The 17215-nt window shown below is 42.4% G+C and overlaps 2 protein-coding genes and 1 long non-coding RNA gene across 4 annotated transcripts; 2 read left to right on the plus strand and 1 right to left on the minus strand.

Annotated features, from left to right (window-relative positions):
• Window positions 1-5982: 5982 nt before the first annotated feature.
• myl2b (myosin, light chain 2b, regulatory, cardiac, slow) lies at window positions 5983-10287 on the plus strand. Its single transcript, XM_069701586.1, has 7 exons — window positions 5983-6089; window positions 7880-7969; window positions 8063-8138; window positions 9356-9460; window positions 9607-9685; window positions 9764-9812; window positions 9917-10287. Exons 1-7 carry the CDS (start codon window positions 6087-6089, stop codon window positions 10019-10021), a joined length of 507 nt encoding a protein of 168 aa, XP_069557687.1. The 5' UTR covers window positions 5983-6086; the 3' UTR covers window positions 10022-10287.
• A 329-nt stretch (window positions 10288-10616) lies between these two features.
• On the minus strand, window positions 10617-11821 carry LOC138622652 (uncharacterized). Its single transcript, XR_011311025.1, has 3 exons — window positions 11514-11821; window positions 11127-11200; window positions 10617-11028 (listed from the first exon to the last, which is right to left on the minus strand). It is a non-coding gene; the product is annotated as an uncharacterized lncRNA (long non-coding RNA).
• A 563-nt stretch (window positions 11822-12384) lies between these two features.
• Window positions 12385-16860, plus strand: ppp1cc (protein phosphatase 1, catalytic subunit, gamma isozyme). 2 transcript variants are annotated; one of them, XM_069701591.1, is made up of 7 exons: window positions 12385-12559; window positions 12874-13029; window positions 13458-13688; window positions 13923-14027; window positions 14237-14460; window positions 14600-14734; window positions 16235-16860. In XM_069701591.1, exons 1-7 carry the CDS (start codon window positions 12505-12507, stop codon window positions 16322-16324), a joined length of 996 nt encoding a protein of 331 aa, XP_069557692.1. In that variant the 5' UTR covers window positions 12385-12504; the 3' UTR covers window positions 16325-16860. The 2 variants fall into 2 exon arrangements, with proteins under 2 accessions (XP_069557692.1, XP_069557693.1); XM_069701592.1 differs by having other exon boundaries at window positions 12898-13029.
• Window positions 16861-17215: the final 355 nt, after the last annotated feature.

Consider the following 17215-nt stretch of genomic DNA (forward strand, 5'->3'; position numbering starts at 1 on the left):
CGAATACTGCAAATTACCTGCAAAAAATATGAAATAAGTGGGGTTTTTTTTTTTAGATGTATATCAAAACCTATTTACTGATGCTGCAAATTACGACCTGCAAAGCAATTTCACAACCTTTAAACATGTCATATGTTGGGATTATGGTTGTTTACTGTATTTTGATTATTTTTTTTTTTCCTGTGGATACATTTGGCTCAAAGCCATCGTGACTTTATTGGTTATTTCCTTTCATTTTGCATACATATTAAGCGTAAATCTGCACGCATTCATTGTTAGGCTGCTTCTTTTTTTTAAGCCACATTTTGAGCAGAAAAAAAATGAACTTTGCGTATCTTAATAAAGCATGAGGGTGCTCTTTGTCTACTTAAAATAACTCACTCCTCTGGTCAGGCGAGCACACATGCACATACAGTGTGCTGCTGTGCTGCTGCTTGGTTGCCAGGTGCTCCCCCTGCTGACGCCACCAGGTTATACGTGCAGATGAGCATGGTGTGATTTCCTCCATTAATTATACCATTATCACCCTAGTGAAGGTATCCATCAAAGAAAAAAAAACAAAAAAAAACCCCGGTTTGCAGCCACCTGCCTCAGAAGCTTCTCGCTGATATCCCTTATGAAAATAATACTCTCATGAGTCATATTCAAAAGCTCCTCAAGGGACAATGACATATTCCTCTGCCACAGACAAACACCTAAGGGGGGGAAGTGAAGGCAGATTATTAAAAGTTTTTTTTGCTTATTGCATTTTATTTGTGACTCCGGGGTAAGGCTCAAAATGCCGGATTCAAATGAAATAAGGACGATAGGAAAAAAAAAAAAAAACCAGGATTCATATTAGGGTAATAGAAGACCTAGGAGGGCTTTTTTAATTTTTACAACTCATTAAAGGTGCGAGTATAATAATTAGGATTTAAGAAATAGCATCAGCCCCCAGTTTGGTGATGTTCAATGATTTCCTGATTTTTTTTTTTTTTTTCCCCCAAACATTCATCATCCAGAATTGAGCTTTTATTCTAATTACCATTTTAAGTATACAACACATCTGTTTTTAAAACAAGACATGCACTTCCAACGCAGGGGCGAGACAGACTGAAGCTCTCATCCAGGACACTCCAGTAAAGTAAGGACATACAGAACACACTGTTTTCTTAATTAAATCTTTAACCTTGTCTCCGTGCCCAATAGCACAACCTGCTCACACCGAAAGAAACTCCCCGTGCCAGCAGATCGGGCAGAGCGTTTGTTAATCGCAGACACTTTCAGATGCCAGATAGGAACACTGTGTTCTGGCTGAACAGGAATGTAGAGCGCCCGAGCTCTGCAGGGACCCAGGTGGGACTTTAAAAAACCCACAATCTCCACCTCCAGACGCTGATGCTTTGTCTGGTTGGTCCCCCCCCCCCCCTCCCACCTCTGTCCTCCCACTCCCCTCGCACCTGAATCCACACTCAGCCTTTTGGAAAAAAAAAAAAAAAAAAAAAAAATTTGCTGAATCTCATGGCCTCAATCAGTCCCGTACTTCTGAATATAATCTTGACCTCACATTCACCGGCGCCATCAACAAAGCACCACGGGCTTCTTCCACTGACCTCGGCACCTCCATTCAAATTAATACAGTATTCTGAAAGAAAAAAAAGAAGAAGCTTAATCTAAAAAAGTACCGCGTGGTTACTTAAAATGAGAGCTTTTTTTTTTTTTTTTTTTCCATCTGAGAGCAGTAAAATCATTGTTTTGATGAGGTCACTGAATGAGGGATTTCAAATTACCGTGTGTCTTTGAAAAAAAACGCCGACAGTATATTTAATGAAATGTCATTCTTTTTGATGAATGATAGCAGCTTCTTTGGTGACTTTGATGGGGGTAAAAAGCTCCGACAAAAAAACTGTCCCATATTTACTTGGATGAGAAGGAAAACATTAACCACCAAAGTGTTGCTTAGGTTTTTCTAATGCCCTCTCATTGAAGTGCAATCATCATTTCAAGTGTTCATTGGAAAAGAAATACATGTTTTTAGAAAGTTTCGAACTATAGGTCTCTTATCCTGGAGGATATTTTTGCTTTCTTAGCACCACGTTGTAAATCATCCATTGGACATTAATTCCTGAATGATCAGATGTGCAGTATAAACCCTCATTTCTTAACTGTGTAAATGTTTTACTCATCGTGGTTTCTTCTCCAGCGATCATTATCTCGTAGAGCATTTCAGCTTTTATTTAACCACACATCCGAGTTAAAACGTAACTTAATGTTATGCCTGTCAAAATGCGAAAGATCTCTGCTTTGCCTGAGCAGGTTTACGCGACACATCTTAGCGCGCAAAGCGTGAAATAGACACGCCGGTCCACAACGGCAAAACGTGAGATAGCCACGCTTTGGGCTGTCCGGGCGTGACAGTTACACATTTTTTCGTAAGCGTGAAACTTACACGCGTGAAAATGTTATGTGACCCGGAATCATGTGACCGAGGTCCCGTAACAGAGGCAACAAAGGAAGTTTTTTGGAAGTCACATATCTCTACGCACGCAGTAGGTTTAATTTCCATCCACTACAGGAAAACGTGTAACTTTCACGCCTAGACAGCTCAAAGCGTGGCTATCTCACGTTTTGCTGTTGCGGGCCGGCGTGTCTATTTTAACCTTTGCTTTGCTTGATAAAGGCTAAATCTGGGAACTATAGTTACTTACTGTATGTATTCCAGTTATCGTTGACTTAACTTAATTTTTATCGGGTAAACAGACTAACTTGTGGTCCGTGTTGCTCCAGAGGGGTCCACGCTGCCATAAAACATCAGAGTGAATAACTCAAATTTGATGCAGAACATCAAATTCAAGTTTTCTACCCTGCAAATATAAACACGTAACATGTAGCCAAACCAACACGATGCATCTGCAATTTGACTGTATTAAAAGTAATATTTAACATGGTTAGGTGATTAGTGGACCAGATAAAAGTTTAATCATTTATTCATTAGGGAATGTGATAATGTCTTGCAATTTTTATGACTAGAAATTACATCAACATAATTAAATACCTCATTTGGTGTGAGATGAGTTCAAGAGCAGCAGTACACTCAGAAGATGATTTCTGGGACCGTATGTGGAACTATTTAACTCAAGGTGTAGAAAACAACAGAGCTGATTCAGTGCTGCTGGTAATCAGCCGGCTGAGGCAGGTTGGATGGTGGATGTGGTGGGTTGACAGCACTATCTACTGGACAAACTGGGGAAATGAAAGGTCAAAGAAATGAGAGTGTGACAAAAACATGAACTCCACATCTCCTAAATATGAGCTTCAAGCTTCATGAATCTGCCGCGTTTGTCTGCGTTCCTGCAGGGAAACCTGCAGACTTTCCTCACAGCAAAGGATATAGGCATTAGGTGGAAAATAAGGATCCTATAACTGGAAGACCATCCAACGTTTAAATAACAGTAACAATTAAGAATTCAGGCCATGTTTTATGTTGATAAATGACGAATTCATAACATAAAGACGCATTTGAAGTACTTTGAAGAATATTTCATGTCCGATACGGCTTGTGAAAAAAAATGTTATGTCATCATTTCTCGTCCCGTTTCTAGAAAATCGATGAAGATGCAAATACATTTAATTTCGAAAGTTGGAACTACTGTGCTTTTGACATGTTGAGTTTAAAGCAACATTAAAGTACCGAATCTCAGCTGTAATTCGAGTCTCTTTACGTTGATGTGGTAAGAACTGCGTGCGAGACGCGGCTCTTTTCACGCAAGTATCCAAAGTTTCAAACCAATCGACGACACCAGATGAGAAATAAGCCAGTGAAAAGCACGTCTGAATATAAAAATAAATACGTTTTAAACTGTCTCTCGCTGTGTGTGTTCTCTTTAGTTTCACACGTATTAAGTGAAAATGCAGCTCAGTCGCATCGAGATGAAGCGATTGAAGATATTCCACCTCGTCACCCTTTAAAGAGCCCTTTTGATTGCTCTGGTAACGTGCTAAAATGAGTTCTGGTGCATTTTGTCTGAAGGTTCCCGTAATACTCTGCATTCATCCTGTTGCTCCCGTTGGCAGTGAAACCATCAATAAACGTCAGTGTTTTCAGCTTCTCGGACAAACACGCAGAACCACAATATTTAGTGTCCAGTTACTTTTGAGCTCTTACCAACTTTGGCACTGTCTATATCGATGCACACTCCAGCCCGACCGATTAAACGGTTGGCGGATTTTATCTGTAATATCGGTCTCAAGCATTTCGTACGAGCGTAGATGTTGTGAGTTTATAATGGCGGCTGCCTCGGACAGGTCTATTTTTGTAAAAGAGATTTATGATCTCAGTGGGACTCCCTGGAAAAAAATATAGACAGAATAAATACATATGAATGAATAAGTAATGTTGTTGGATGTGAATTTTTTGCTTCTTTTTTTTCTTTCAGAACATAATATAGAAAAAGATGCTGAAGTAAATTAGAAATTGTTCTATTTGTGTGTGTTATTTTATAACACATTATATTACATTCTCAGTAAAGTTCAGTTTCAATGCACCAATGTCAGTTCTGACAATAAAGGTTGTTAATATCCTGCCTCCATATCTTTTTGGCATCTTTCTACGTGCTAATAATTCAGTATGTAATGTAAACCTAATCAAATCAACACTGAACACTTTCACATGCTATCTACTATTTTATTTAATCTCGAATGTGCCGAACAACGGAGGCTGGCGATCCAGCATTTACGGTCTGAACCGTATGAAATACTGAAGATGAGTTATTTTATTATAATGAAAGTTATTGCTTTTGTGTACCCGTTTGAACATTCGCACATACGGCATCATCTTTGATTTTTGACTGTCAACTTGACATCCTCTTAAACTGCCTTCACCTAATTCAATTCGTCATGTTATGTTTCAAATCAAACAAGTCTATTGTTAACTTTCTAAACTAGTTCAGTGTCATCAGCGCAGAGGAGCCCAAAACGTGCCTATTAAGAGCCAAATATTCTGGATGGAGGGTCGCGGGTCAAAAATAAATGTCCATGTTGTGTAAAATTACATTTAATTAAAACGTGATATATATTACAAAAAAGCTTCATTATAAATCGTAAATAACATTTCACAATAGTACTCATTAATCTGTGGGAGAGTAATTTGATTATTTTGGAAAAACTATTGTCAAAAAACAGTCTTGCCAAATTTGTGTAAATGTTCTGTGGTCAGCGCGCCGCTGTCTCGATCTCTCACGTCGACTGGCAGCTCAAAGTCAGTGACGAAGGACACTCGAACATCACATGAGCATCAGCGAGAGCGAGAGAATATCAAACACCTTCGTAGAAGAGATGCAGGCCAGCGTCATTTAATAGGGAGGCTTTACAGCATTATGCTGCACGTAAGCCATAAAACTCATTTAGGACCAAATTTAAGTTGTTTTTTTTTTTTTTAGTCGATGAAGTCCAAACGCAGCCTGCGGGCCCTAAACCGAGCTGCTCCGCATTACTGAATAACAGTCCGACAGTGTTACAAGAGAAATACTGACCACCATTGTTCTTCAAACACATCATGCGCACATTGTCTCCTCCTAATGTTTTCCACTGTGCAGGCATGCTGTTTATGATCAGGTCTTATTGGGGCTCAGGAAGCTTTGGCTAACGGTTCCGTTTATTGTGCTACCGAGAAACGGCCCCCCGTCGGGAGCACGAACCCCGCCTGGGTCCCTGCGGAGCACTAACGGGACAGCTGTGTGACGGATCCCATCAAGTGCGACTGTCACTCACCCGAAACAACGGCCTTTCCTGTGCCAGAGCTATGTCCTGTTGTTATTCTGGGGGGCCTCCGTGGTCGGGGGTATGTGCGTTTGGCTATTATCCCTAAATCTCATGAACTCTGGCGATGGTAGCCGGTGGCGATGAGAGGACGGTCGTCTTTACCTGGGGTCTCTGCCTAAAGAAGGCATTGGGTATTTATAGCCCATAAGCATGCGGCATTATTTAGGGGTGGAGAAGGGGGGGGGTGGAAAGGGGTCGGTATATCTAGCCCCTCGGCTGGTGCGCTGGCCCCCCCATCATAAAGCGGCGAGGGTACGGTTTGGTCCTCATCCAGCTCCCACTGAGACATGGTGAGTGGACACAGATTTCATTGTCACTGCACTTAATCTTGTTTTAAAAACTCCAGTCTGCGAGGAGGCGCTGCGGTTCTGCCGCATGGCTAATGTGTTTATATAGTATTATTCTATATTTGCACAGCACTGTATACTGTCACGGTTTGTTTTGATGAATTATACATCTCGCTCTACTCACACCAGCGATAACGAATCAATACGCTCCATGTCAATATGCTTATGGCTACTGAATACAAATTAAAAAGAATAATCAATAGGACAGAGCTCCAGTTGTTTTATTGATGAGTTATTGATTATATTTGTCCACTCACAATGATTAAATTTTTGTTGTTGTAAACGAGTACAAAGTAATTGTGGTTTGAAGAAGAGACGGAGAGGGGAAGGGGACGGGACGGGGGGGGGGGGGACGACCATTGACCTTTAACTAATCTCTTAATGGTCCTATTTTTCTTTTTTTTTTTACAATAAAAACCACAGCGGGAAGTTGTTACACACACACACACACACACACACACACACACACACACACACACACACACACACACACACACACACACACACACACACACACATATTTACATAGGAAATGAGGAAAAGGCAGGCGAGAGGAGAAAAGGGGACGAGACGAGGGAGGAATAGAGGACAGGAGAGGAGACGAGAAGAGGAGAGGAAATTTGAGTCGAGGAAATAAGGAGTGAAAGGAAAAGGTGAAAAGAAATGAGAGAGACGAGAAAAAGAGGGACAAAAAGGAGACAAGGGAGGAAAGGAGAGGAGACAATGGAAACCAGGAGAGGACGACAAGAATAGTAGTGAGGAGGGGTTGAAACAATGAGAGAGGAGAGGCAACAGGTGAGGGCTGGAAAGAGGTGTATTATTTCGAACGTTGACGCTCGTGTCGGTCCGACCGCGACCAGCATCGAAAGAAATTAAAACCCTGCCTCGTCGTCGTCCCCCCCTCCCCCCAACGATTACACGAATCCTCTTAAAACCAAGATAAAAATGAATTTTTGGCCCCAGAGGTCCACGTCCAACGAGACACACAAGTGCTTCTGAGAGCTAATCCACAACGAGGGGTTAGACAGCAGCTGTCGAGAGGCCGGCGGATCCGAGCAACATGATGTCATCGCGCCGCCATCCCTTTTCCACTGTTTTTAACAGTTCCTTGGCAGTTGTGTAAATAGCTCAACGTAATCCCTCCCTCCGAGGGATTTCTGATCAAACAGGGCTCAGTGTACCATCCTGTCATCACCCGGGCCCTATAGAATAATCCCTCATGTGATCCGGGAGGTGTGTGTGTGGGGGGGGGGGGCGGCAGGAGGCAGAGGAGAGGACTGTGGGAGCGCAGGAGAGGGAGGACCACACCCTCCCGGGGGCTTAGTCTGCATTCTTACCAAAAATTGGAGGCTTGAGTAAATATTTCCATAACAAACTGACAGTGTTTGTAATCCTCGCTAATGAAATGCGTGCCCCGGTATAAACCTCGCCTGTTGTGCAACTAATGCCCCCCCCCCCCGCCGCCGCCCCCGCCCTCCGAACCCCCCTTTACATACACACTTACACAGGCACACGCGCACACAGCTTGAGTTGGCTGATCATTGGCTCGTTATCATAGGGGCGAGCGTGTGTGACAGTAAAACCGATAACGAGTGAAGCTGAAGCAGAGCCAGGTGATGATCGCGTCATTAGTATTGGATCTAATTAAGAGTGTCATCGTACCCCCCCGCCCCCCCCTCTCCTCTCCTCCCTCCACCCCCACCCCCCTCCCCACCCACCCCCCCACACCGCAGGCGCCCAAGAAAGCAAAGAAGAGAGCGGACGGAGCCGGCTCCAATGTGTTCTCCATGTTTGAACAGGCCCAGATCCAGGAGTTCAAAGAAGTCAGTGCTCTGCCAAGTGTTTTTGAGTTTTGGGGCCGTTTACTCTGCGGCGTCTGATTACTGATTACGTGTCACTGTTTCATCTCTCCGCAGGCTTTCACCATCATGGACCAAAACAGAGACGGCTTCATTGACAAGAACGACCTGAGAGACACCTTCGCAGCTTTAGGTGGGCTCCTTCTGTTCGTGGATGCGAGTCCGTTTCACGTGATCACGTCAGAGAAGCAACCGGTCGATTGACAAAAAAAACCCAACAACTTTCTTTTAGCGTTGTGAGCGCAAATGTGTTCACATTGAAAGATCCACCACCACCTCAACAGTTTAAATTTTTTTTTTTTAAAAAGCAGTAAAAATACATGTAGTTCTTTTACCGCCACGTTAAAGGAGGTTCTTTTGTTTTGGATGGTTTTTTGGGTTTTTTTTTTCGTTCCACTCAAACACTTGTTACATCCAAAAAATCTCTGCCTGCTCTTCTTTTATTTCTTGTCGAAATAAACACATTCTGCATGTTTCTGCCGAGCGCAGCTGAACTGTACAGAAAGTCGTAGAGATTTACCTGCAAACTGAACTGGCAGATGTTTACTGAAGAAAAAAACAAAACACACTGACGCTTGGGGTTTAGTTGTTTTTTTGTTTTTTTTTAAGTTTACCTCGTCTTTAGTTTTCTGACAAACATCTGACTTACAGCTGTGGAAGAGGCCCCGATCCCCTCGCACAGTTCATTGATCTACCGCAGCGCAGGGCCCGACCCCCTGAAACCCGCTGGAATAATCAACTAATCTAAGCCTAAACTGACCGATCGAGCCTGGACGGTTCAGGTTGTGAATTACAAACGTCAAATTTCGAATTGACGGCGCATTAAAATGAGGCTGCAGTGAACAAAGATGTCTCATTGTGTTGAATGCCAGTTGCTTCAACACGTTTCTGTACGGTGGGTTTATTTGCAGAAAGAGCAGGGAAGTGAGATGTGATCACAGTTGGTCACTCATGACCCATGAAATGTCAGATGTGAACTGGCATACTTGGATCTTTTCCACCTTTGACAGATCAACCAGGACACATACTGATGCCAGGTCTGAACAGCCTCTATTACTGAAGGGATTTTTTTTTTTTTTATGCAGAAAAAAAATTGCCAAACTCTCTCAGGTTTTAACTGCTCAAATTTGCTGCTTTTCCTCGTCTCATTCAACGGTACCTTTGGGTTTCAGACCAAACGAGACAACCCGAGGAAGTCAACTGCGGCAGCGGGACAGTTACGATGGTCATTTTTCAACCAAACAATTAATCGATTAATGGAGGAAATAGTCATGAGATGAATCAATAATTAAAATAATCATTAGTTCCAGCCCTGAACCCTCTTCCACCTCATCTTCCATCTTTCTCCAGGCCGTTTAAACGTCAAGCAGGAGGAGATTGATGACATGCTGAAGGAGGCACCGGGACCGGTTAATTTCACCGTCTTTCTCACCATGTTTGGAGAGAAACTAAAAGGTGAACGAGGGCGTAATTACGTGGCACCTTCTCACATGTGTGGATACCAGGAGCATTTGGACACTTGTAGAAAGATTAGAAAGAAAAAAAAAGTTACCTTTATTTAACTCCTCATCGACTCAGAGCTGTCAATCTTCCACCTTCAGGTGCCGACCCAGAGGAGACCATCCTCAATGCTTTCAAAGTGTTCGACCCTGAGGGGAAAGGGTCGTTAAAGACGGACTTGTGAGTAACAGTGCGGTGCTCAAACGTCGGATGAAGCGAGTCGCCGGTTCTGCTCATCATCACTTCTTGTTTTCACAGTGTGACGAATATGCTAACGACCCAGGCGGACCGGTTCTCCGCCGAAGAGGTTCTGACGATGTTACAGTAGATAGCGGAGTTTCGTTTTTTTTTTTTTTTTTTTTTGTAATTCAGTCAAAAATATAATCTGTTATTTTGACTTGGTGCCCACAGATGGAGCAGATGTTTGCGGCGTTCCCTCCAGATGTTGCAGGGAACCTGGACTACAATAACTTGGTCCACATCATCACGCACGGTGAAGAGAAAGACCAAGAATAGATGAATGAATCCCGCGATGGACCTCTGGACATTTAAACCATGTGGGTCATGTTGGTGCGGAGATATGTGAACGCAGCGGAAACAGCAGAAACAGAAAACAAAAAACAAAAAAAAATCACAACTTCACATTTCACCCACCATTTTCTGACGTACACATGAATGAAAGTGTTAAATAGAAATTGGATTATTAGAATATATGTTTATTATTGCATTACATATGTAATCAGTTTATAGGTGAAATAAAAAATGTATTTGAACCCCCAAAATGTTTCAAATCTTAATCATTGCATGTTTTTGATGACTGAATATTGGACAGAAGGGTTGATATCAGAACTGAAGAAGATATATGTAATGATTTGCACTGCGAATACAACTGAAACTTTTAAAGATGGAGGCCAATCCCAGTGTTTGTTGGTGGCTTTACTTCCCATACTGCAGCAGAGAAAATCTATCGTCACTAAAAAATGTATTAGCTGTATGGTTATTTGTGTTTCAGTCCTTTGCTGACTGTGCAGCTGTAAAAAAAAAGTGAAACCCAGCAGTGTTATTGTTGCAGCAAATTTCTTTAAGTGTTTGAATATAAATGGAGGCCTATTGCTGGCTAGACAGTGTTTTCTTAAGTGTTTGAAGTGGGCCAGAACTTCTGCATTTAAACGCTGGTGGACTGTTACATTTTCTTGGGATATTATGGTCTTTTTCACAAACGGGTCCAACTCCACCCTGACTCAGTGTGCGCTGCTGTGATTGGCTGTTTTACTGTCATTTAACTAGTCCTAACTCTAACCTTACGATGTGGGACTTCTCACCGCCTCGTAAATTTGGCTCTGCAGTGAGTACTTGTGTCATCTGGGCGACTCATAATGTCCCTAAATAAACTACATTAACCCAAGAGGCACTACGACGCTCACCAGTTCTCCCCTGCTTGCTTCTCTCTGTTGGTGAATCGTCCAAGTAACGTGATAAGTACAACAATAACGTTGGTCCGATCTTCGGCTTATCTCACACATCTGCAAATACAATTAAACAGCATCTTGTAAATAACCACCTGTTCCTGCTGCTCAGCAAAGAAAAGTTACAGCGTCGCATTAAATATTCTGTAAATTACCCGTTGATGAGGATGATGGTGAAGCAACGCTCTGAAGTCCCCGAAGCTCCCGTCCATCATTCACATCATCCATCCTGCGGTTCTCGGAAAAATTTGAAACATAAGATGGAAGAAAATCAGTTAGTCATCTTCAGTTAGTCAGAAATGAAGTAATTAGTCAGCAAGCAAAGGCACTAAAGCCAAGTTTGAGCACTGAAACTAAAGATAGATCTGAGCTCAGCAGGGAAGACTTTGGCTTCTTAAAGTGACCTTTTATCCTTCACTGTTAAAACCCCTAAAAGACTCAAGAGTCCCAACAAAGCCAAAAGAGTCTAAAAATATTCCATTTATTTTGCTATGAACTTTGGGTAATTCCCTCAGGCAAAGTCTGCAGAAAGGAGGACTTACAGAAAGGACCAATGTCCATGCTCCTCCTTTTATTGGTTTCCACTCACTCAGACCAAAGCAGCTACACCTAAGAGGAAAAAAGACATCACGAGTCAAATGATCAAGCGAGTACAAAACATAACCAGCAGGGGGAGCGAGTGTAAAACTCAGACAGATATATTTTCCTGTAAACACGGGGATTAAAATCACATTTCACTTTGCGTATTGACTCCATCTCCTCCCGTTTAAAGACAAAACTCTTCCATTATTTTTCAACTTCTTGTCTACAATGCAGAGGATAGTTCTTCATTTATTGAATTTCCTTTATCTTTTTCACATTTAGGCTGATTTAAAAAAAAAAATCTTTCCATCTCAAACTTAAAAAAAATAACAAAATAAAGATTTTTTTTTTTAATTTATTTTTTTTAGTTCTATCCTGATTCAGACACTTTAAAAAAAACAATTAATTTTTTTTTAAAAAGTACAACATTTTCAACAGCAAACAAGACGATCAGAGTCGCAACCTGCGCCTCCCCTGCTGCGCGGGAGGAGTCGTTCTCCATCCGGTGCGGTAGGGGGCAGCAGCGGGCAGCCAGCGGCGGCAGCTCGGCCCGCAGCCTCCTTGAAGCAGCTGACAGGCTGCACAAGGTGCGGCAGAGGAAAAACAAGAGGACGGGCCACCATCGCTAGCTCACGGCGAGTTACTTCTTCAGCCCTCGTTTGTCAACATTTGGATGCAGAATTTTATATTTTTTTTAAACAGCGACGCCTAAGTAAGCTTTATTAGTTCGTGAAAAGTGCGAAACGAGCAGCTGAACGGTAAAGCGAGGCGGGGAGGGAGGAGGAGGAGGAGGAGGAGGAGGAGGTCACCCTAAATAATATTCACCCTTTCCGCCGGAGAACCAGCGGAGCTAGCCGGATGCTAGGACAGCTTTAGCGGGCTAGCGTTCAGAAAGTGCGTTAAAACGCCAGAAATCTTTTGTCGACTTTAAACTAAACACGGACGATCGCGATGGCCGATGTTGACAAGCTCAACATAGACAGTATCATCCAACGGCTGCTAGAAGGTAAGTGAAAGCTGGCGCTATTACATTTAACAAAATATATATATATATAAATAAATAAATAAAAATCAGCATATAGGCGGATAACTTCAGCTGATCGTGGAAATTAACCATCGACGTTTTGTAGTTTGTGACGTTATTTTTATTTTTTTTTGCTGCTGTCTTGAAGCCTGAAGGACACTCTCAGATAAATAAATAAATAAATAAATAAAAACCCACAAGCTGCCTTCGCCGTACGAACACCCAAACACTGAGAGAGACGCCGCACCAGGCGTCGCCGTCCTCTGCAGGAACAAATGTTTTAACTATTATTTCAGCCCGACTTTTGTCTCCCGGTGCAGTCAGAGGAGCGAAGCCGGGCAAGAACGTGCAGCTGCAGGAGAATGAGATCCGCGGATTGTGCCTCAAGTCCCGGGAGATCTTCCTCAGCCAGCCCATTCTTCTGGAGCTGGAGGCCCCTCTCAAGATCTGCGGTGGGTGAAAGAGTGTTTGTTGCGTGTCACTAAGAAAAGAAAAGAAAAGAAATGCTCGTCGTTTTTTGTAGTTATCAAAATGTGGATAAATGTGGCAAAATGCATTGCGAGTTAAGTTCATTTATTTGTATGGCACTTTTCTAAACTCAAGTCACGTGAAATCAGACATGAAAACAAAACTACAAGTGAATTCTTGTCAAGTCTTAACAACACAGTGATCGTATGAAACAAACCGTAGAAACAAATTAAAGCGGGGTAATAAAATAAATCATAATTGATCACTTAAAATCAGTAGAGGCTCTCCGATAAAAGTGCGTTTGAATAAGAGACTTAAAAAGACGTCTCCAAACTTTGGCGGGCTGCGGTTGAAAAATGCTTCTGTCACCTTTTTTGAAGGTTTAAGACGCGTTGGCTTTGTTCCCCTGCAGGTGACATCCACGGGCAATACTATGACCTGCTGAGGCTGTTTGAGTACGGCGGCTTCCCTCCGGAGAGCAACTACCTGTTTCTGGGCGACTACGTGGACAGGGGGAAGCAGTCCCTGGAAACCATCTGCCTTCTGCTGGCGTACAAAATCAAATACCCCGAGAACTTCTTCCTGCTGAGGGGAAACCACGAGTGTGCTTCAATCAACAGAATATATGGTTTCTACGACGAGTGTGAGTGTTGTGTATTTAATTTAATGATTGAAAGCGTGCGCCTAGATTCACAATTTAGGTCGTCTGGTCCGTTGTGTTTTATTACGTAACCTCGGGTCTGTGTGTTAAATGCAAAATTTTGGACCCCTTTGGTCGTCACATAAGACTTCTTGTGTGTTATATTACTGTTTAACGGAGACTTACACGTACGATAATGAGAAATTTAAATGTACTGTCTTTGTTTTAATTTGTCAGGTAAACGAAGGTACAACATCAAACTCTGGAAGACCTTCACGGACTGTTTTAACTGCCTCCCTATCGCAGCCATCGTGGATGAGAAGATCTTTTGCTGCCACGGAGGTGTTTTTAAAAAAAATATATTTTTAACAACATTTTGAGAGGCAGAATTTGTTAATGATTTATAATGTTTTAACACTTTTTTTTTTTTTCTTTTTATCTCCGCTGTGCGTCAAAGCGTTCTAGCTTTGACGTTAGCCTCTCTTATTTGTCTTTGTATTGCGTCCTCACCTCAATTATCCGCGTGTTTATTTGCACTTTGTCCCACTCAGGACTGTCACCTGACCTTCAGTCCATGGAGCAGATCAGACGCATCATGCGCCCCACCGATGTGCCCGACCAGGGTCTGCTGTGCGACCTGCTCTGGTCGGATCCGGACAAGGACGTGTTGGGCTGGGGGGAGAACGACAGAGGTGTGTCGTTCACCTTCGGCTCAGAGGTGGTCGCCAAGTTCCTGCACAAGCACGACCTGGATCTGATCTGTCGCGCCCATCAGGTAAACTCAATCCCCCTCTGGTCACTACCAACAGAAACAGGACGGCGTGAAGTGGCAGATCACTAAAGATGTGAAATTCTGAAATGTGTAAACCTGTCTTCTCTTTTTTTTTTTAATTATTATTATTATTACCTATCAGGTTGTTGAAGATGGCTACGAATTCTTTGCAAAGAGGCAGCTCGTCACTTTGTTCTCGGCGCCCAACTATTGTGGGGAGTTCGACAACGCCGGTGCCATGATGAGCGTGGATGAGACTCTCATGTGCTCCTTTCAGGTAACGTGCCTTTTTGTTTACGTAGCTAAAAATTTGCATCATTGAACAATGTCACGCCCGGTGACACACCTGCTGCCTGCACGGCGTGTCTCGGCTCGCTTGTGCGTTGGTGCGCCGGCGTGTCTTGTTACTGCCGGCTCTCGTCTTTCCATGTCGAGTTTCTTTTTGGACGGTGACCATCAGTAATCGAATGTCTGGCCTCCAACAAGTGACGAGTTGTAACCAAAAAGCACTCGCGTGTTTTTTGTTGTTGTTGTTTTTTTTTTTTGCTAACCCTCATTCAGAGCAAGAAACACACACACACAGTAAGACAGACATGGAGAGAGAGCACACTGCGTACATTGGCTTTCTGTTGCGACTGTATGTTGCGCATGTGATCACAGATCTGTTATGTTTCTGTTAACTTGTACGTGTCAAGTGTGAAAAATAAGCGAGACGCCAAAACTCCAGATAACGAGCTGCAGCAGCGAGCCGTGACGGTGTCGCAGCTCTAACCTGTTAACACGGCCGCCAAGATGAAAACCAAGACGTTACGCATTTGTCACACACCACACACACACACACAGGCAGCGTGTCCCGGGCCTTTAACTAACTTCAGCATCGTGTTGAGGGTTTATTTTGTGAGTGCTTCAGGTTAAAAAAAAAAAAAAAAAAAAAAATGGAGCAAAATTGTTGAAGAAATGTCGGCGATTGACTCCTCTAACCTTTGACCTCACAGCTTCACCACGGGCTGTTGATAACTTTTGATAATTAGTTCATTTCTTTTCTATTTTACACGTTATTTAAAGGAAAACTATCTTAAGTGTTTTTCCACACAGACAATACTTGCCCTTAATTTTGGTTCAATATTAAGCCAGCAGCTACGAAACAGGCCGCACTTTAAATCCACCAATAAATTCCTTTTTCTTTTCTTTCGCCCCTGACAGGCTCTGATTCTTGATATCATTTACTGACAACATTGGCCAAAGTTGTTTTGTTGACCTGTAATCGGTACACATGAAAGCACGGCAGGATAACTGCCAAAACAGTCCACCGAGGACCCAGTAGAACGTGCAAAATACCAACTAAGCCATTACTTGAGCTATCTGTCATTACCGTCTCTCTGCAGCAGCGCCCTCCACTCGAGGAACAACGTTCTTCTTTAAGATAAAGTTCTCTGGTATTTGATTTCTTCTCCTCCTCGGCTGGCCGTAGTCCTTCCAGTCAAACGGTCACTGCAGCAGACCTGTCTGGAAAGACAAGGAAGTATTAGCATCCGACGAGCAACAAACTTAAACGTATTCATATCCAACAAAGACAGCCTATAAAAGTGTCGCACTACATTTTGTTGGCAAAAAAAAAAAGTGAAAAACACCCAAACATGAATTGTTTTATTTATATAAAAAGCCATCTTAAATGCCCAAATGTTGAATTGGATTCTCAAATTCCTTTGGGTAATGTTTGTGCAGTATTTTGGAGGTATCACAATTAATATTCTTTTTTTTTTTTTTCCACTTGTAGATTTTGAAACCAGCCGAGAAGAAGAAGCCCAACGGCAGCCGTCCTGTGACTCCCCCCCGCAACATGGTCACCAAGCAAGCCAAGAAATGAGGGAGCGGGTGGGGGAACAAATGGTCTCACTCCTCTGTTCTGCTTTCGTCTTCTGCATTCGAAGGATCGGTTATCCTTCATGCTGCCAATACTGAAAAGATACCCACTCCTACTCGATGAAAGCAAAATATTTTGTTGTTTTGTCCACAGGGGGTAAATTGATATGTCACCGTGAAAACCTCAGGTGTTTTGCACTCCATTTTGCAGCTAGTCTTTGCCACACATGACTGTTCAATCAGGAAAAATGTAACAATACGGCTACTTATGCACAGGAATGCCTTGTTTGAAGCTGTGCACAATTTTTCCAAGTTTTTTTTTCTTTTTTTTTTTTCCTTGCGTTATTCATTCGTCATCTTTTTCTCACTGTCAATAACGGTCATTAATGGCTATAAAATTAAGGGGAAAGTCACAAACACCTGTTTACTTCTGTAAACTTTATTTACAGTTTATTTACCGTCGGTGTCATGAAACATTGACTCTACACTGCATCCCATTTTTAAACACGTCTCGTGCTAAATTAAATGAATTAAGAAGCACTCTTGTAATGTCTAAATCTTTCTAATAAACTTTGAGTGTATTTTAGGGGGAAATTGGTTTGTGAATGTTATTTATTTCTAAAACTTTTCAAATAACACAAACTGAAAAGCAAGTTTTTAACTGTAATGTTTGCTTAAAAAGACTTCATGAATAAAAGGCCACCAATATCCACAAGGGGGGGACAGACTGCATCAAAGTCCTTTTCATCTGGGGAAAGGGGAATATAATCCAAGATGTGTGACATTGTGTATGAAAAGGCTTTTTTTTTTAAAAAAGAGTTTGTTTTATTTCAGAATTTGGCTGTTCTCTCTTGATTATTATCCCCACATTGGAATATCTCAGTTTATTTGTATG

Source organism: Brachyistius frenatus, unplaced genomic scaffold (genome assembly GCF_029030835.1).
Source record: "Brachyistius frenatus isolate BFR_SWC_R1_liver_20210118 unplaced genomic scaffold, ASM2903083v1 Contig_37, whole genome shotgun sequence".
NCBI lineage: Eukaryota > Metazoa > Chordata > Actinopteri > Embiotocidae > Brachyistius > Brachyistius frenatus.